Source organism: Miscanthus floridulus, chromosome 7, assembly GCF_019320115.1.
Source record: "Miscanthus floridulus cultivar M001 chromosome 7, ASM1932011v1, whole genome shotgun sequence".
NCBI lineage: Eukaryota > Viridiplantae > Streptophyta > Magnoliopsida > Poales > Poaceae > Miscanthus > Miscanthus floridulus.
In genome coordinates, this window is record NC_089586.1 from 81,186,347 (window position 1) to 81,206,467 (window position 20,121).

Genomic DNA, 20,121 nt, shown 5'->3' on the forward strand with positions numbered 1-20,121 from the left:
TTCCCCCTATTGTAGGTGATAGGTGGATGCTAGAGTTGACTCTTGTGTGTGGATTCCTCCTGATGGGCTCAGAGAGGATTTCCTTTACGCTGCGATCATAGTTTTTACTTATAACTCTCACTAAATATTTTTTTAAATAAAAGTTTATTAATCTACTGTTGTAGTTATATATCACTGCTTCATCATATCATGAATAGATATTTATTTCCGCTATAACCCTGTTCACATGTTTATATTCTGTTGTTCAATTAAATTATTCATAACTCTGATAATATGATTACATTTCCACTGTTATAACAATAAATATTATACTCTGATGTTGTATTAAAAGTGATGTAAGAAATGGTTAAGAATGATGTAAGCTTTATTCTCTCATTTGTGATCCTGATGGAAAAATGTGGATTTTTGGATTCTCCCATGGGGTGTGCCTGATGGAACCGAGTAATTTAGTATTCTCCCTTGGGTACTTAGTGTCTAATAGAAGACAAGTACTCCTAGGAGGCATTAGATTAGGTGGTTCTGCCACAAGAGGGTCACTGGATTTTATTTTCCAAAGGATGGGATGCACATCGTCTACAAAATTAAGAAGACCCAGCCAACTGTAGCTTCTTAGGGAGCGTGGAGCTCTCATGCTCATATAGATATCCCTGAGTCTTTCCGCTCTAGGTCTCACAGAGGAGGCAAGATGAAGAAGTTTGGCAAGTGGTTGAAGGCAATCTTCGGCAAGTGTACCTATGCAACTGACAGAGCGTATGAGACATAGCTTGAGCATCGTCAGCAACATGGACATGACCTTCCACCACTTCCTCCTATTCCACCTTCCTCCACAATATGACCTTCTGAGTCTCTCCGACATAGATTCAGATGATGAGGAGGAGCAGCAGGGATGAGCAGCAGGTTGGAATGAGACCCTGAAGGGATATCGTTAGAGACAAGAGCTGAGGTGTTCCACTCGTTCCACTCGCTACACCGCCACTACTCACCATCAGGGCCGTGCATGTATTGACTTCGACGACGATGTTGGTGATGGTGGTGCCAAGACTGCTGTAGGAGGTGCTAGGGCTATAGGAGGTGATGATATTGATTGGACGGACATCCAGGGAGATGACGAGTAGGTGTTGATCTTTCTTCTTTTCTTCTCTTTTTGGTGCTTTATGCCAAAGGGGATAAAATTAGAGGGGTCAACAGCTTTTTCGATGCCATGGAGGTTGCTGCAGCTAGAGTCCTATTCGTATCCGTTTAGAGTAGTCTTCGTTTGGTGAGAGTCCATTAAAAACTCTAAATTATGAAATAATGCTACTATTTGACTCTTTTGTGGGGGATATGGACATATATTAATCTATGTTGTCGCTTATGATACAATTATGCTAGAATGTATATCTTTATATGTATCACATGTTGTGTGGTGTCTGTTCTGATCTATGTTGTTCGAGGATGCTACACGAAACAGAGGAGCCCCCAATTACAAATGTAGATGGCTTCAAACTCAAAGGAAGTCTAAATTCTTTTATATTATGAATTTGAGTATAGAAAAAGCCGTACTATAAAGGGGAGCACAATACTTAAGTTAATATGTCCTACCAAGTGCTCAAACAACCACATGCATCCTCAGATTAACAGCCAAGACAGTCTACACTTTACTATTACCCTTGCTGTCTTGCGTGGTGTGACACTGCTGCACTTGAAGAGAGGCTCTCCCGACCCCTTGGTCGTGGGCTCCGGCTTGCTCAACCCCAAGGTCATGGGATACAGCTCTCCTGGTCCCTTGGTCATGGGCTCTGGCTCTTCTGACCCCTTGGTCATGGGCTCCGACTCGCCCGACCTCTTGGTCATGGGCTTCGTCTTGCCTGACCTCGAGGCCATGGGCTCCGCCTCACCCGACCTCGAGGCTGCGGGCTCTGCCTCACCCGACCTCGAGGCTGCGGGCTTTATCTCGCCCGACCCCTTGGGTGCGGTGTCCATTGAGGGCTGAGGGTATATATACCTTTTCCTTTCCTTCCCAACGGCTATCTGCGATTTAAAGGACCGTTGGGGGCTGGGGTATATATATACCTTTTCCCTTCCTTCCAAATATCCGCCTCTTCTTCCTCAGTTCAGCATGTTCAAAACAGAGCAGGAGCTCTCTCTCTCCCTCTATTGTTGAATTTGAGCCCTCAAGAGAATACATTGATTTTCCCATCAATCCTTGAGGAAAAAGGGTCCAAAACTCGATTAGAGAGCAGCTCCACTGATTTCCAAAGTCTAAACAACATTTGTTTCACGTTTTGGTCGGCGGTTGTATTTGTTACTCTTGGAGCTTGGCTCCTAGCCGGCTAGAGCGTCACCTAGTGAGCTTGTCAAGTTTGTGGCAGCACTAAGAGGTTTGTAACCACCTCTTGCAGCGAGTAAAATCACCTCTCATCTCAAGAGTTTACTCTCTAGACTTGAGAATGAGGTAGGGTTGCAAAGCCCTAAGCCTTAGTGGTATACCTCAACAACGTGGACTTAGGCAAGCCTTGGTAGCGAGCTGAACCACGGGATAAATCCTTGTGTCATCTTGTGCTTGTGTTGCTACACTTGTGTTCTTGTTGTTGTTGAGGTGATTTCTAGGGTTTGAGGCCAATCTACTTGTGTGTGGTGTTCCCACCACTTTCAGTTGTTGATCTGTGATCTACTACCCTGCAGAAAGCTAAGAAATTTACCCGATCTAAATTTCGTTGGGTAGATTTTAAACTGTGAACTAATCTCTACTGCAGGTGCGACAGTGCCGCTGTTTGGTGCGGCAGTGCCGCGCTCACAGAGCGACAGTGCCGCGGGTGAATTTGACTTCGGTTTGAGTTGAATTTTTACAGGTCTATTCACCCCCCTCTAGGCGTACCAGAGATCATACACCTATACATGTGTAGACTTGAGCCGTAACAAAAAAAAACTGATCTAGTCCATTCTATTTTTTCGTGGGTGTATCCTCACCCACAATCATGCATATAGCTTCGCCATTGGTCTTGTAACTGCGATATACACGCCGACGACCCTCGCCCCATCTCTCATCATCGACAACAGATGTCGATTTACCGTGAGCTCCAAACATTTTGTAGGCTAGGCACAGAACAAGATAGGAAGGGTAAAATTCAATCTTGTTTTCTTGATCTCTTCCAAGTTCCAATTAACCATTTTAGTTCCAGTTTTTAGATAGATCTTGTTTAATCAAATCATTTTCTTAAAAATATTCATCCCTATATTACTCAAAATATTTAATTTACTATTGTAATAATTGATGGGATTTAGTTGTAAACTTACAACAGCAACGTGTAACTTGTTCCATTTGTACACCATCACAACTATTATATTATTATTTGGTGATTGAATTATGTCATTTCAATGCTGATCGAAATCCTAGATCTATCACTGACCTCAAGCAATACCTAGACACTAAGAAATCTGAAACTATGTAAAAGCACATGTTCATGACTTGACTTAAGTAAATTCGTACAATACCTTACATGAGCATTTATTTTGAAAAAAGAAAATATCAAAATATAACTGCACTATCATGATTTTATCCAACCGACATGCTACCATAAGCATTGGAAAAAGTCCATATTACTCCCTCCAAGTTTGTCTATGTCCAGATAACCTCCTAAACTAGATAGGTGACCCATAAGTTCTAGTGCCAGTGTCCTAGATTAGTGGCTACAGCCAGGTGAAAAAAATCGGAAAATATAAAACGAATCTGAAACTACTATTGATTAGCGGAGATCGATGTGATTGTATCTGTCCACATGACTAGTTAGGAAGATCAGAGATGGAAAAAGATGAAATTTTGACTCTGCAGTATTAGTATATCAATATAGACTAAGGGATGTAGGGCAATGTTTGGATGGAACTCTAGATGAGTTGTCTGGGCATTTAAGCTGCCTATAACTGATAGCAAAATTGCCTGGTTAGGCAAATGTGTTTTTCATGTCCTTTGTTTGGTTGTGCTTGAGTGGACGAAAGGGATAGGACAACGTTTGTTTGATGAGCTGCCTGTGGCTTACATGGGAGTGATTAGACCCATGCAAGTCAGACGGGAGACCACGACCGATTTCCTACTGCCCTGGCTCCCATGCAGCTTGTAGCAAGCAGATTTCTTAGGGCCCCAACCAAATAAACCACAGGAAGAGTATTGACAGGAAGAGCTCCATCCAAACATGCCTGCGTAAATATTGTCTTGTTCACTCAACCACCTGTGGGCTGAGAGCAGTGCATCAGTGTATATAGCAGAAACAAAAACCAAGCCGCACTGGCGGTATAACTCATGGGTCACGTTATCACTTATCAGTTATCACAGCACTACGTTAGCTTAGACCATAAGATTTTCGGCACTGCTAGCGCCCGGATTGCGTGCTGGGACCGCTCACGTCCTCTCTTCTTCTCACGCGCATTGCAACATGTGCAACACCCGATCTACTTTTGCAACATCCAGATGAAACACTGGCAACATATGTCCGAAACAGCTGAAACACTTGCAACATACATCTGAAACACTTGCAAAGCACCAAAGAACTTGAAAACACGTGTGTAGCCATTGCAAACATATGCAAACATCAAGACGAAACACTTGCAACATACGTATAAAAACACCTGAAAACACTTGCATATATATGCAACATCCTGATCTAGTTTTGCAATATCCAAATGTAACACTTGCAACATTCGTTTGAAACAGATAAAAACATTTAGAATGTTCCTTATGAAACATACATGCATAGCCCATTGCAACATGTGCAACATCCTTATGAAACACTTTTAACATACCTCTAAAACATCTGAAACATTTGAAATGTACGCTTGCAACATGCATCGTATCTCGGTGCGGCCTCCTCCATCGTTTGCATCGAAGGCGCCGCAACCATAGCAGGAGGTGAGGCCAGAGGGCTTCCGTGCCAAAGCTCGATGCTTCTCCTTGCACGACGGCCTCAGTGGCTAGCTGGCGGCCGAGCGAACGGTCGACACGCGTGTGCGTGGCGGTGCTCGCGCCGTCAGGCAAAGCGGGCCGCAGAGCAAAAACAGTGGCAGGAAGCAACGGGGCGGCACAGTGGAGCTGGAGAAGGAGCAGCGCGGGGTGACTGTCGACGGTGTAGCGGGCCGCAGAGCAGGAGCAGCGAGGTGACCGATGGAGCACGAGCAGGCGGGGTGACCGTCGACGCGCGGAGCAGAGCGGAGCAGGTCTCTCATATCCTTCTTCTTTACTTAATCCAACCAGCGAAACAGAAGAGACGGATGCAGATATACCGTAACAAAACAAAAAAACGAGCTAGCTATATCCTTGTATCCACCGCATTTCACGTATTTAAAACAAAGGCCTAATTTGGATCTGGCTGCCCGAAATCCTTCACGGAAAAATCTTCTGTTGCCCTTCGTGCGAGTTCGAAGACTGGAATGGCAACCAAAGCTCGTAGAAGCCCATGTGAATTGTGAAGACAAGGAGAAGCCCAATGGGCTTGCTACAAGCCCAGGACACGCGTGACACGTACAGCAGCGGCACCTCGGCGCGCGCTGTTCGGCCGCACCCAGCTGATGTGCACTGCGTTCGGCTACCGGATTATTTCCGCGTGTTTTAGCTTATTCTCTCTCACATAATATTATTGAATCATCTAGAACCATTCAAAATTCACTGTTGTGGCCTCGACAGACCCGAGCGAGCACCACAAATCTGTGGCCCAATCCCCACTGACTCGCGGACCGCTGCCGGATGCAATCTGTTCCCCTGGTCCACGTGCTCTACCTGAGACAGCCGATGCCCTGTGGACGGCAGCGATCTACGCCTCCTGCAGGCTGCTCCGTAGACCTGCCTGTTCGTTTGCCCTCGTATACGTGGATTATAAGTTAAAATAATATTTTTTTCTCATATCAAATCAGGTACGATCGTTTACGACGAAAGGAAGACAACGCAACAACAGAAAATCCAACAAGAGGCGACAAAAAAAACCATGAAAACATAAAGAAAATCGAGCATTGGCCGGGACAGAGGAGAGGGGTTTGCGCCGTGCTGCTCTACTGGGAGGAGCACACAAGTGTATCGCTGTTGCGGCGCCCGCCACAAGCACACGCGCACTCAGAGTAACAGGGGGCAGGCTACAGAGAAAAGAGCCAGGGAGCGCCGTGCGCGCTTGCAAGCTGCGGAGAAGACGGGAGGGAGGAAGCAGGCAGCAGAGATGGAGGTGGGGTTCCTGGGTCTGGGCATCATGGGCAAGGCAATGGCGATCAACCTCCTCCGCCACGGCTTCCGCGTCACCGTCTGGAACCGGACCCTCGCCAAGGTACTGCATCGGGAGCCGCTGCGCCCTGCGCCGGCGTCCTCCTGTTCGGCTCAATCCGAATCCGTCCCCTCCCGCGTCCGATTAAGCCCCGCACTCGTGCTCCTGGAATCACATCTCGGTGACCTCTCTTCTCCTAGTGCCAAGAGCTCGCCGCGCTCGGCGCCACCGTCGGGGAGACGCCCGCCTCCGTCGTCTCCAAGTGCAGATACACCATCGCCATGCTCTCCGACCCCAGCGCCGCCCTATCAGTTAAGACACGGCTCATAGCATCTTCATGTTATTCAGCCGTGGTTCCCCTTTCTATCTATACAGTATGGTGGAAAGATGCGATATTTCATTTTTGTCTATAAATCGATTTCCGGCCCGGCGGTCCCTGTTTTTCCACCTAGGTTATCTTCGACAAGGACGGCGTGCTCGAGCAGATCGGTAGCGGGAAGGGCTATGTGGACATGTCCACTGTCGACGCTGCAACTTCGACCAAGATTAGCGAGGTATCTCCCTCAGCTGCTTCTGTTTTGTCAGATTGCTTAGCCTCTTTTCCCACATTACCTTCAGTTCTGGTATCTATTTGGCTATTGCCTATTGGCTATTGTGCAGCTATAAGACGCCGCTTTCTTTGTTGTTGGCGTAAGTGGTAAACCACGCGGTAGTTTGATTGTCTGGATATGTAGATCGCCACTGAGCAATGGTTGCAGGGATAAACCTTGCATCATACCTTTTCATTTCACCAATCCTGTCAAATATATTGTATTCTACTAGTGTTAGGATGGGCAATCGCCATTGTTTTTGAAGCGTTGTGGCTTCCTGTGGTGCTTGGGGTACATCTGGATGCCTACGCGCCTTCTAGGCGATGCCTAGGCGATATGGCATAACTAAAACCTTGTGGCATCCTATGGCGCCTAGGGTACACCTCAGTGCTTAGATGACGACTAGGCGACACCTCAAAAACCATGGCAACCACACAAGCACCGCACCTGATTCCAAATTACATGGAAAAAACAATCACAATAATTTGACTTGTATCACTTGTGATGGATATTGCAGATGTGTGCTCCTTAATGGTTTGCGTGCCCTTTGGCTGCTTTGCTTCACCCTGCTTCTGGATAAAACAATATGACAACACTCCTATAATATTCCAGATAACATATATGTATGGCCGTATGGGAACATAGATTTTCCTCTTTTACATTTTGTTACATGTTCTATGACCATTCACCTCCATCAAATGCCACTTGATATTGATTTATGAATTGCAAATATCTGTGCATAAGCTCCCATGACATTTGGAGGACTTTGATAGTACTTGTACCTACATGTACTATTGGTTTTATATTGTCTGCAAATAGAGTTGTAGAGTGAAGAAGGGAAGAGTGGGTGACAAGGGAGAAAAAAAATCAGGAATAGAATGATTTATCTATTTCTTGGGTCATCTCTATATACCTAGTTTAAACATTGCATTTAGACTCTGCTATGTTCCAGCTCCACAGAGCACGGATTTTCTAATACAGCAAACTTAAAACCATATATTTTCCTATGTTTTTTCTTTGCTTGGCTCAGTTGGATAGCCTTAGGTTGACTTGGTTTATCCTTGAACCTAGTTCTTTCCCTTCATCTTCTTCTCTAAAATAGATGTTGTTTTTTTTGTTATTTCTGTAATGGAAATGACGTAAGCCCTGGGTTTAGGCTGCCATTTCTTGGAAAAATATCGGGCCCTAGCGATAGGACCAAATTTCATAATTTTGGCGATTTAGGGATTTTTTTTTGATACAACAAACTTTAAATTGAAGGGCGGGCCTGGTGCAAGCGGTAGAGTCTTACCGCCTGTGACCGGAAGGTCCCGGGTTCGAGTCGCGGTCTCCTCGCATTGCACAGGCGAGGGTAAGGCTTGCCACTGACACCCTTCCCCAGACCCCGCACAGAGCGAGAGCTCTCTGCACTGGGTACGCCCTTTAAACTTTAAACTGATTCAAACATGCATCCGAAATCTGGCCGAAATTTGGGCGAGAAAATCCAAAATCTTTTATTGAAAATCAGCAAAATTTCGAGGCTTAATTGTCTGACGCAAATTTCCATTCTTTTTTATTAAGAGTTCTCAATCAACCACAACATCATTCATATTACAGTTTAGTAGCAGTGCATTACCTTGTCCAAGATCAAATAAATTGTAATCATGCACATCCCAGAAGGCCAAAACAATGGATGAACACGGGCTCAGGCAAGCAAAGAAGACACCCCTATGCATCGCTAGCTGTGGTCCCCAATGATTAATTTCCATATGTGAATAAATCAATCAATAAGCAAGAATAGAACACCCTTGAAAGCCACACACAGATATGGTAGAAAACACAATACATCGAACATCTAATTTGCATCTGAACTGGGTTGCTGCAAGCAATGTTAAGGAACAGCGAGGCTGTCATGGGTTCAGACGGACAGAGATGCTGTTGGCCATCATGCTGTTGCTCCAGCTGCTATGAGGCACCAGCGCCTTCTCTCTAAGTCCCTTTGGGCTCCAGCTGTGGCGTCAGGATCTCCCTTGCCAGCGCCTGCACCGTCGCCATCTGCAGCTAGTCAGCCTCGACCAGCAGCTGCTTCAGCCTGGACATGTAGCTGCCAGCACATTGGCATCCACCTTGAACCAGCTACTCCTAATCCGACTATCCTGAGCAGCTCTATCACAGGAGCAACAACCGAAGCACCCCTTCCATCGGAGCAGAGAAAAGGAGGGACACAGGCAGGCGGTGGCTCAAGAGAGAGAAATAAATTGCCGTAAGCTAGGGTTTCATCCCAGGTTTTATATGGTTGAGAATGGATCTTGGGCCATGTGGACTCCGTTGGGCCCCAAAGTTTCTTTTTAAAACAGGACGAGATTAAAAGTCCGGGGCGGGCTTTATCGGACCCCAGCGGTAGGACCAAATTTTAGTGATTTTCGGCCCAAACTCAGAGCTCAGGGTAAGCCTCAATTCAAAATAAAAAAAAACTCGTCTTGATATTTCTTGATTTATACTCCTTCCGATCCCAAATGTAAGTTGTTTTAGCCTTCTCTACTTTTCTCCAAATGTAGGTTGTTTTAGAACTTTTATGCATCTTTAACCCCATTGTTTCTTCATTGCCCCCTCTGACGTAGATCGTTTTAGAACTTCTATGCATCTCTAACCATTTTCTTCCTTCATAGCCTCTGCTTAATAAATGTTACACTCTGACAAAATGGAGTGATCTTTCCCAATACAGAATAAATGAAGGGCGCTAGGGCCATTTGATCTATTTTCTTAATCCTTGTGCACAAGTCTAAAACGAATTACATTTGGACTCAAAGGGAGTATTTCAGGCATATTAAGTCTTTTAGTTGTATTGAACTATTGATTGGGAATATAAGATTTTCTAGAGGAAAATAGGAAATTAATTAAAGATAAAATATTTAAGATGACACATGGATTGTATAACTAGCTTTGTCATCAAGGAACACTATTGATGAAGCTCACCTACAAGCTCACAGGATCTCTGGAAACAAGCGCGCTCCCTTCCTTTCTTGAATAGAGCTTTGTACATAGTTTGGTCCAGCCTACCTCAGGCTTCCTGTTTCCTTTGTTGTTGCTATTCTTTTTTATTCTGTTTCTGTTGTACAGTTGGGTCTTTTTGCTTTAATAAAATCCTAACAGTGGGGGCTTCCCTTGCTTTTTTTCGGGTAAAAAATCTGCCACCACTAAGGCAGAGTCAAAACGAATGACAAATGACCAATTGATTATAAAGCATGAAGAACAATAAGAAAATGTCCCAAGAGAAGTCAAAGGATATCCTAGATTACCATGAACAAAAACTAGTATGAACAGCACTACATAGCTAGTCAATTTTGCAAGCTGATTCTTATATGTTCATAAATGGAGTAGAAGAGAGTAAAAAATGTTGCTGTAGAGCTGTATCATTGGTGTGTATTCTTGTATGCTAACAGAAAGAAAGATACTTCCCATTGGCGGAAATGCCATATAAGTATGCTATATAGCATTATAGGAAAAATGTATTGGGTGAGTACACTCATATACACTCATAGATACAATGTAGTCAAATATTTTTCCCTGATGTATAAACTGGCACCGACGGCATGGAGATCATGGTGGAAACTGGGAAGTTTGTGCATGTTTTGTACCTTTTACATGGAAGCTACATCGGCAGTAAATGGACCTTAACTTATTTGTAAGGAAGAACACTGAGGCTAGCATCCACAACTAATGGAAAGAGTTGTATGAAGCTCTACAGATAATAGGAAACATAAGATTTATATTTATTTTTCATTGTACTAGCAACCACTAAGCCTGGCATATCACTGTGCATGTCATAACAAATCAATTTAATCAAGGATCTGCATTCAGTGGTAATCCCATTTTGTCATGTAGGCACAACTGTGACAGCATGCTGCATGCATATGATGTATGTGAGACGAATTCTATACTGAAATTTATATTTCTGGACAGTAACACAGCAAATTAGCAGATTTTTTTTTCTCGAACACGCAGGAGAGCTGCGTATCATTGTATTAATAGTAGAAGAAAGAGTCATACATAGACTCACACCCACCCACACCCACACTAGATCCTCTGGAATCTAATCACCCTTTACAGATAGAAAGGCGACCATTATAGGAGTCCAAAAATTAAGCCTAACCCACCCCTCTGATATCTGGCGGGGGGAGACCCCTTGACTCGTGCCAAGCTCCACAAAAGGGCCTCCTCCTTGGCCAAAACCAGGGCTGTACCCAACCTGGGTGAAGCTCCATTGAACACACAATCATTTCGGTGTCTCCAGATAGTCCAGGCTCCCAGGATGATAAACGAGTTCTGTCCTTTGCGCACCTCACTGTCCACACAATTCTCCACTTTCCTCCACCAGTCATTCAGGGCTGTATCAGATGGCTGTGGGGCGAGGACTGAGAGGCCTGCATAATGAAAGATGGAGTACCAGAACTGCCTAGCGAAGACACCCAATGAGGAGGTGCTGAATGTTCTCTTCTTCTTGGTCGCAAAGCGGGCATCTAGCAGGATGCGGGAGACCTCTCCGAGCCAACCTATCTGCAGTCCAACATTGATTGTGGGCAACCAGCCACATAAAGAATCGACATTTGGGAGGTGCCCAAGTTTTCCAAATGCGTGCATATGGCTCAAAACGGATAGCCCCCTGAAATTGAGCCTCATAGGCCGATTGCGCTGTGTACTGTCCTGATGAGGATAGTCTCCAGATGTGTTTATCAGGGATTCCTTGCTGAAGTTCCACCGCATTAATAATATCCCACAACTCCAGATATTCCCATAGCGCGTCAATGGTTATTTCTCCCTGAATATCCTCCAACCAAAGATCATTGTCCAGGGCATCTTTAACAGATCTTCTGTTTGCTCTTCCCCTTGACACAGAGGCAGATAAACTGGGGGCAAGGCTCTGGATGCTTTTACCATCCAGCCAGTTATCCTTCCAGAATAAGGTATTGGCCCCATCTCCTACCTCAGTGACCACAGCCATCATCAGGAGACATTCAACTTCTTTGCTAGTCTGGAGAGGCAAACTGGCCCAAGGTTTTTGAGGTTCAATTTTCCTAAGCCAAGGCCATCTTACCCGCAGTGCAACTCCAAGTGCTTTCAGATCAGAGATTCCCAATCCTCCAAGCTCCTTTGAACGGCACACCTTAGGCCAAGCAATAAGACAGTGCCCACCATTTGCTTCTTTACGACCGCGCCATATAAAGGCTCTTCTAATCTTGTCAATAGCTTTAATTGCCCATGGGGGCAGGTCCATTGCCATGGCCAAGTAAACCATCATAGCAGTGAGGACATGTTGGACCATCACAACCCTTCCAGCCCGAGTCATCAAGTCAGCTTTCCAACCAGGTAGTTGATCCGCAATTCTGTCAATAATGGGCTGGAATTGACCCCTGGTTAACTTCCTTGTTGAGAGAGGCAATCCAAGGTACCTGCATGGGAACTCTAGCACTTCACACGGCAGCAGGTTCTGTACCAGGCTCATATTCTCTTCAGAGCAGTGAATTGGCAGAACATTGCTTTTCTGCACATTGGTCTTGAGCCCTGAAGCATCTCCAAATAAGTCAAGGATTCTCAAAGATAATGAAATATCTGCTGCTGCCGGCCTGAGAAAGAGTGCTACATCATCAGCATATAGTGAGATTCTGTGTTGGAGAGGCCTTCGGGATAATGGCTGAAATAATTCAGCCTCTGATGCTCTAGTAATCATCCAGTTCAAGACATCCATGACAAGTATAAAGAGCATTGGAGATAGGGGATCTCCCTGCCGAAGTCCTCTCCTGTGATGTATAACCTTTCCAGGGGTTCCATTAAGGAGGACTTGAATGGATGATGAAGTCAACAGCCCACATAAAAGATCCCTCCATCTTGAGCCAAACCCTAGTTGGCCAAGCACCTCCATTAGGAATGGCCAAGAGACGGAATCAAATGCCTTTGTGATATCCAACTTGAGGAGAATGCTAGGCTGTTTTTGAGAATTCAAGAATCTTACAGTCTGTTGCACCAACATGAAATTATCCTGGATAAACCTTCTCTTGACGAAGGCACTCTGGTTGGGGGAGACCATTGCATCCAAGTGGCCAGCCAATCTGTTGGCCAAGATTTTGGTCGCAAGTTTGGCAAAGCTGTGCACAAGGCTAATGGGCCTAAAATCCTTTACCTGATCAACAACAATCCTTTACCTGATCAGCCTCTGCTTTTTTTGGAATCAAAGAAATATAAGCAGAGTTTAGCATGCACAAGTTTCTGAAGTTTTTTCCCCATATAGAATGCAGGACAGCCATTATATCTTCCTTAATGATTGGCCAGCAGGTTTTGTAGAATCTCCCTGTGAATCCATCTGGGCCTGGGGCCTTATCAGACGGCAAATTTTTAATGGTGTTCCAAACTTCCTCCTCCGTGAAAGGAATGTCTAGGGCCTTGAGATCATGTCTAGGGATGTTCAGGGCATCCAGGTTGATGGTTCTGACTCATTATCAGAACCAATTAGATTAGAGTAAAACTCAAAAATTGCAGAAGCTTTCTCCTCATGGGCTGTGATGGTCCTGTCCCCCTCCCTCAACTTTGCAATGAATTTTTTTCTCTTTCGGTAACGTGCATGCATATGGAAAAGCTTTGTATTTGCATCCCCATCTCGAAGCCAGCCCATTCTCGATCTCAGCCGGGCCACTGTTCTCAGTAAGGAAGAAAGGGCAAGCGCATGCTTCTTGAGGTTGTTGCGCAACCAGAGTTCGTTGGGTTGAAGCACTCGGTTGTCCTGTGCAATTTCAAGTTGGTGAATGATTTCCTTTGCCAGAGCAAGCTGAGATCTAATATGCCCCACCTTCTTTTGACTCCAGCTCTGTAGTTTTCTTGTTGTTGCCTTCAATTTCAATGAGAGTGTCTCCACAGGGCAGCTGCAAGGTGGGACAGATCCCCATGCAGATTCCACTGTATCCAGAAAACCATCAAGAGAAGGCCAGAAGTCTTCAAAATGGAACCGTCCTCTGCTGGGGGGATTATCCATCAATCCGAAAATGAGAAGACAGTGATCTGAGTCATCTGAGGAAGAACTCTGTAGAAGACAATCAGGGAATAATTCCTCCCATTCCAAAGAGCAGAAAACACGATCAAGCCTCACTAAAGTGGGAGAAGCACTGGATGATGAACTTGACCAAGTGAATTTACGACCATGTAGGGGGATCTCTGTCAGTGCCATATCATTAATCCATCTCCTAAACCTTCCCATCATTGCTCGATTTAGGTTTGAGTTGTTTTTATCTTCATCTTTGTAGATGAGGTTAAAATCCCCTGCCACCATCCAGGGTCCTACACACTGAGCACGCACTTCGCGGAGTTCCTGTAAGAATTGAATCTTTTCCTGGTTGTCCTGAGGGCCATAAACACATGTGAGCCACCAAGTATTACCATTAACATGGCAAAATTGGATTGAAACACAGTGAGAATCCAGCCTGCTAGCTCCAATTGTACCCAGACGACTTCTCCAAGCAATAAGAATTCCTCCACTAGCACCCACTGACGGCAGGGATACAAAGTTGTTGTCAAAATCACTGCCTAGCATCGATAGAACTACCTGTCTATTTATAGAAGTCATTTTTGTTTCCTGGAGGCATACAACATCAATCTTAGCAGAATCCATCAACACTCTCACTGAATCTCGTCGGGCTGCTGAATTAAGCCCTCTAACATTCCAAATAAGGATATGGGAAGGATCCATAAGACTAGAAGAGTGGCGACCAAAAGGAACTCGTCCAAATCAGACCCTACATTCGACAAGTTTGCCTAACGCATCGTCGTCCGGATGAGCCCAACCAAAGAGGGCTGCCAAAGCTCTAGAGTGTGACGATGGTAGCGGATGCCGAAACCGCTGAGCATAATCCTCCAGGACCTTTTGATCAAATTGTTCTCTGTCAAGTTGCACGTCCATGTCCAAAGCACGCATCACCTTCTTTAGGTGTGGGGGGCAAACCTCCTGTCTTTCCACTCCCATTCCAGCAATTCGGCGGCTTCGACGCGGCGCCTCACTGGGTGGCGGCAACATGTTCTTCCTCCTCTTGTTGATGTGAGGGATTGGAATCAGTCCATCAGGCTTCTTGGACAGTCTACTGATGAATTCTGCAGTGGGGCTGCAGGGCTGTGCATCTTCAGGTTGGCCAACCGTCCCTGCCTCAGCCACTGGCTCAGGGAATTTCGTTGGAAAACGGCGACGGGAATATACCTGAATTATTGGGGGAGAGGCTGCTGGAGCATCTTTCGTCATCAACATTACATCTATTGGCGCCTCTTCCGTTGTCAGAGCATCTTTCTCCGTCGGCGGCACAGCAATCACCGGCGTGCCCCCTCTGTCCTCCAAGTCAAAAGTCATTATCTCCTTTAGCATTGTCGCCTCCGCCGGCATCTGTGGAAGGGGGGACACTGCGTCAAGGGAGTTGACAGCCGCCGGTGTAGATGGGGGGAAGGAACAGAGGGGCGAGTCCCTGTTTGCTGCCGAAGAATCCAGCTCCTGGAGGTTTTCCAGTTCGGTCAGGAAGTGGACCCAAGTCTCTGATTGAGTTAGTGCTGGCCCCTCGGTTGGCCCAGTTGAGTGGAGGCCCATGGATAAGGGCCCATCTTCCCTTGACTCAATTCTTTGATTCTCCTGTTCCTCTGTCACCAGCTCTTCACACATCGTCTGGGGGCCTTCACGCACCGCCTGGATGGTCTCTGGGGTTGAAATAGAATCACCCAGGAGCGCCGCATGGGGCGGCACACGCGGAATTACTTCACGCACCGCCAGGACGACCCTTGGGATCGAATCAGATGCGCCCAGGGGCGCCGCCAGGGTCGGCACGCGCGTAATTACTTCTCCCTCCTTCCCAGTGATGGAGGGCAGGCCTGCCTTGGACACCTCAACGGCCGCCTCGGCAACCAGCGCTGCCGCCTCGAATCCATCAGTAGACGCCGTGAAAATTGGGCTTGCCGGCGGGACATCAATGGCGGGAGGGGCATCCGAACCGTCGCTAGGCATAATGGCAGGGACAAGCGCAGGCCCATCCTGCCATGGCTTCGGAGCTCGCGAACCAACAGAGCCCGTCGTTGGTGGAGACCCCAAGCCCTCTTGATGATGTGGGTCAGTTCTCGCGCAGAGCGGGGGCTCTGGGCCCCAGGCGGTCATGCACCGGGATCTGCACACCTCGACCATCACCGGAACCATCCGCCGGTGGGGGAGGCGATGGCGATCGACGGCGGCGCTGACGTCTTGGACCCTGGTCATCCCTCTCCGAGGAGGAAGACAGATCAGGGGCGCCCTTTTCCTCCGCTGGGAAGATGACTGCAGAGGAGATGCTTACATTATAGCACAGGCTTCTCTTGATCGGTGGCCATTCATCCTCTTCCGTAGGCGGCTCGACGATCTCCAGAACCTTGGCTGATGGGATAGCATCAGGATGTGAGCACCAGGCCATGAGCTTGAACGATGCCAGGCTCCGAACGATCTGCCGTCTCAGGAAGACGACGGAGAACCCAACAATGATTGTTCAAGAGGTGCTCCGCCGTCCTAAGGTTCCATGCATGCTGCGGAACGCCCTTGATTGTTAGATTCACCAGAACTCTCAGGGACCCAGCTTCAGCATGAGCTTGCCGGGACCAGCGTCTAAGGTGCAGTCTGAAAGTAGCAGCTCTGATTGGTCTGCCATCCCCATAGACTTGAGCCGCCTTTTGCTCATCAGGGAGGACGAGCAGGAAATCTTCAGGCTCCGCCGGCGTCAGCGTTACTGAACTAACAGGCAGCTCAAAACGACGTACTATCTCCTCCTTCACCCTCTCCTTTGGGATCGCCGGCCCGCCAGTGATGACCGAGACGAAGAAGGCATGCCGGAGAGATTCTTCAGCCCGGGTCATGTCGCTTGACCAGTCAAGGACGCATCTCTCAACTGGTAACGAACTTCTGCATGGAGGAGCAGCGACCCTGGGCGACGCTATGGGCCCCGTGGGTAGAGAATTCTCGCCGCCACTGCCAGGGTCTTCACTTCCAGAAGCTCTGGTGCCGCGGGTAGAAGACCGCCGGCGCCTGTTCCGTCGTTGATGCCTTCTAGCGCCATCATTGCTGCCGGTGTCAGCACCAGCAGCCATTTGCTTCCCTGGAGTCTGGGCACCCGCCACTGTCATGGGAGGCGAAATGCGCCGCCAAACAGAAACTCTCCTTGGGGCCGACGCAGGATGGAACATTGCGGCGCGGCAACCAGATAACGCTGGGGCCTTGGCCGGCCAGGCGCCGATCTCCCGGCGAGCTGGACACCAGGAAGAGCGGTGCCCAGGCCGTCGGCAGCGGAAGCAACATGTTTGGCGGCGACACTCCGCCGCACGATGGGCCGTGGAGAAGCAGTTGAAGCATTTGTTCTTCAAATCGTCCGGGACCTGACGGCGGCCGCCAAGAACAGGGTGGCGCACCCCAAAATCGCGTCGTCGTCGCCTCCTCAGCACCAATTGGAATCCAACCGCGTCCGGACCACGACTGCCCAAGCGGCCATGATATACCTCAGAGCGGATGGTTCCCACAGTTGCAGACTTGTGCTGGCATGGCGGGCGCGGCTGCATCGTCACCGGCGGCCTGACAACCGGTGGAATGGAGGATTCCATGGATAGCGCAGCAACGTCCGGAGCGGCAGAGGCGAGCAGCACTTCACGGTAGGAGGCTCGCCCAGGGGGGGAAACAGAGCCACCAGAAGCGGGAGAGCCGTGGCTCCAACGTTCCGCCTTCGAGCGTCCCGCCGGCTTGGAGAGTTGCGGCAAAGGAGAGAAGGTATAGGACGGGTAGGCCGACACCGGGGGAAGGGGCTGGGTGGTTGGCCGTGCGGATTGCACAGTCGTGGAGGTGGCCGCCGGCTCCGGGGTGGACACCGGCGGGAGGCTCCAAATCCATGTCCGTCATCGCCCATATATCCCTATCTATCACAAAATTACTGTGTTAATTATTTTTTATCTGTGTGTGTCTACCAAAGTTTGCTTACATATGGTCTTCTTGTATCATATTATTGCAGGCAGTTAAACAAAAAGGGGGAGCTTTCCTTGAAGCTCCAGTTTCAGGGAGCAAGAAGCCAGCAGAAGATGGTCAATTGGTCATTCTTGCTGCAGGGGACAAGGTAATTCACTGTGTTCTGAAATATGGTGATCATTTGCATCTATAAAGTACAAAGTAGTTGTGTTTATGACACTTCACAAATCACAAAAGCTCTCTCATATAGCTGTATCATTATTCCTTGGAAATAATTAAATTGTGCACATTTTGCTTCGCTTATAGTTCTTGTTAGAATATATGCTGTTGGTTCATCTGTGGATCTATTGATCATGATTTTCATTGACTATGTAAAAGTTTTTTTTTTCCAATAATGTTTCTTCCTTGTCTCAGGTTTACTTGGATCTCAACAGTTAAATGAATTGAATGTAGGTTATGATATTGCAAGTAGTAGTTGCCAGAAAACCATAGAACTTTCTGTTTATAGATAACAGAGCGATTAGACACAACAATTTAAAAAGTGCAAGGATCTAAACATGATTTTTAAATTCTGTATAATACTTTTATCCCATCAGTTACCAGGTCCAAATTGGCAATTGCAATACTCTGCCATAGGATAACACCAGATACGGTGTAACCATAGCCCCACAGTTTCTTGTTTGCTCATTTGATTCTATTTTTAACATTTCAGCCATTGTATGACGGTATTGTTCCTGCATTTGATGTACTGGGGAAGAAGTCATTCTTTCTGGGAGAGATTGGAAATGGGGCAAAGATGAAGCTTGTGGTCAACATGATCATGGGAAGGTGACTATTATTTCTCCACTGCTTGCTATTTTTATTTTTGGTTTCTGGACATTGATATGGTCTCCATAACACTTTTGAGAAAGCACTGATTATGGACACTGAAGTACTTTTGATTATGAATACACTAATACCATTGCATGTGACAAATCATAATGCTTTTATTTATGTTTGTCGTTAAAGTTTTTAAAGTGGACTACACACATTATAGGAAGACAACCGCAAAAGAAAAGTAATTCAAATTTAGGATTTGGGGTACATAAACCTAAATTATTCCATTTGCCATCGTGATCTATGTAATCTAGTATCGTGTTAAGGATCAGTCAAAGACATGTGACTCCTGAACCCTAATTTCTACTGATAATGTTTCGGTAGCAATATTTTAAAAAGCAAGCTTATCCATGTCTCTACTTAATATAGATTCCGACTTGGTGGCACAATAGAGGTTTTTTCTTGCTACAAGTCCGAGCCTTTCCTTATGCTGAATATTGTATCCCTCTGAGCATAGATTCCTCTGCTTCAAACATATAAACTTATAAACCATTTTGGATTTTTGGTATGCACATATAGTGGAAATTTATTTGGAATTTATAATTACCTCCTGATTTTGTGTATGAGTTTATGGGGCTTGCCCCTCCGACGTGATTTTCTGTTATATAATGATGCTCAGTGCACGCTCCAAAGATCACAATCCCTATCTGTCAGCACATTTTAGCATCTCTTTACATTTAGAGCTGTAAATTCATGGACAACAACTATTCACTCTTTCAGTGACATTTGTTTTGTTGCTGCAGTATGATGAATGCTTTGTCCGAGGGACTCTGTTTGGCCGACAAAAGTGGGCTGAGCCCCCAAACACTTCTCGATGTACTGGTATGACACTCGATGCTTTTGACTTTTTGAGATTGCTGTACGCCTGTGGCTACACCTTGGTCACCGTTGAATAACTAGATCAGTACTCTTTGACTTAAAAAAGGACCTTGGTGCCATCGCAAACCCAATGTTCAAGTTGAAGGGGCCTACAATGGTGCAAGGCAGCTACAACCCTGCGTTTCCTCTGAAACATCAGCAGAAGGACATGAGGTTAGCTCTTGCTCTGGGAGATGAGAATGCCGTCGCTATGCCTGTCTCAGCAGCTGCCAATGAGGTGCGCTATACTCTCCTACTGAACTTTCCTATACCTCAGGAAACACGGGATCTTGACTGAAAAAAGACTTGACACTACCATCGAATTGCAGGCGTTCAAGAAGGCGAGGAGCCTGGGGCTGGGGGACCAGGATTTTTCGGCGGTCTATGAGGTAGTTAAGGGCGCAGGTGGTTCTGGATCTGGCCAGGCGTGATGGAATCATGTGTGTGACCGTGTTAGGCCATTTCCATGCCGATTTGCAACAGTGTCTCGTCTCGCCGTCGTAGCGACGTACGAGTACGTGTCTATTCAAGATCTGGAACCAGACCGTACCTCGCAAAAGAGAGAATATTAAATCAAAAAGCTGATGCTAGCTTGCACGATAGTCCTCAT

The 20,121-nt window shown here is 46.6% G+C and overlaps 1 protein-coding gene across 1 annotated transcript; it reads left to right on the forward strand.

Moving 5' to 3' along the window:
* The first annotated feature begins 6,016 nt into the window (after positions 1-6,016).
* LOC136467161 (glyoxylate/succinic semialdehyde reductase 1-like) lies at positions 6,017-20,113 on the forward strand. Its single transcript, XM_066465751.1, has 8 exons — positions 6,017-6,281; positions 6,419-6,529; positions 6,671-6,772; positions 17,824-17,925; positions 18,490-18,605; positions 19,397-19,475; positions 19,579-19,749; positions 19,841-20,113. The coding sequence occupies exons 1-8, from the start codon at positions 6,177-6,179 to the stop codon at positions 19,940-19,942; spliced, it is 888 nt and encodes a 295-aa protein (XP_066321848.1). The 5' UTR covers positions 6,017-6,176; the 3' UTR covers positions 19,943-20,113.
* The last annotated feature ends 8 nt before the right edge of the window (positions 20,114-20,121 follow it).

Excerpts from the sequence above, each read along its gene's own strand:
- LOC136467161 (XM_066465751.1), top strand. The coding sequence starts at position 6,177 with ATGGAGGTGGGGTTCCTGGGTCTGGGCATCATGGGCAAGGCAATGGCG. Across the intron at positions 6,530-6,670 it reads ACCCCAGCGCCGCCCTATCA|GTTATCTTCGACAAGGACGG; the intron begins GTTAAGACACGG and ends TTTTCCACCTAG. Across the intron at positions 17,926-18,489 it reads TTCTTGCTGCAGGGGACAAG|CCATTGTATGACGGTATTGT; the intron begins GTAATTCACTGT and ends TTAACATTTCAG.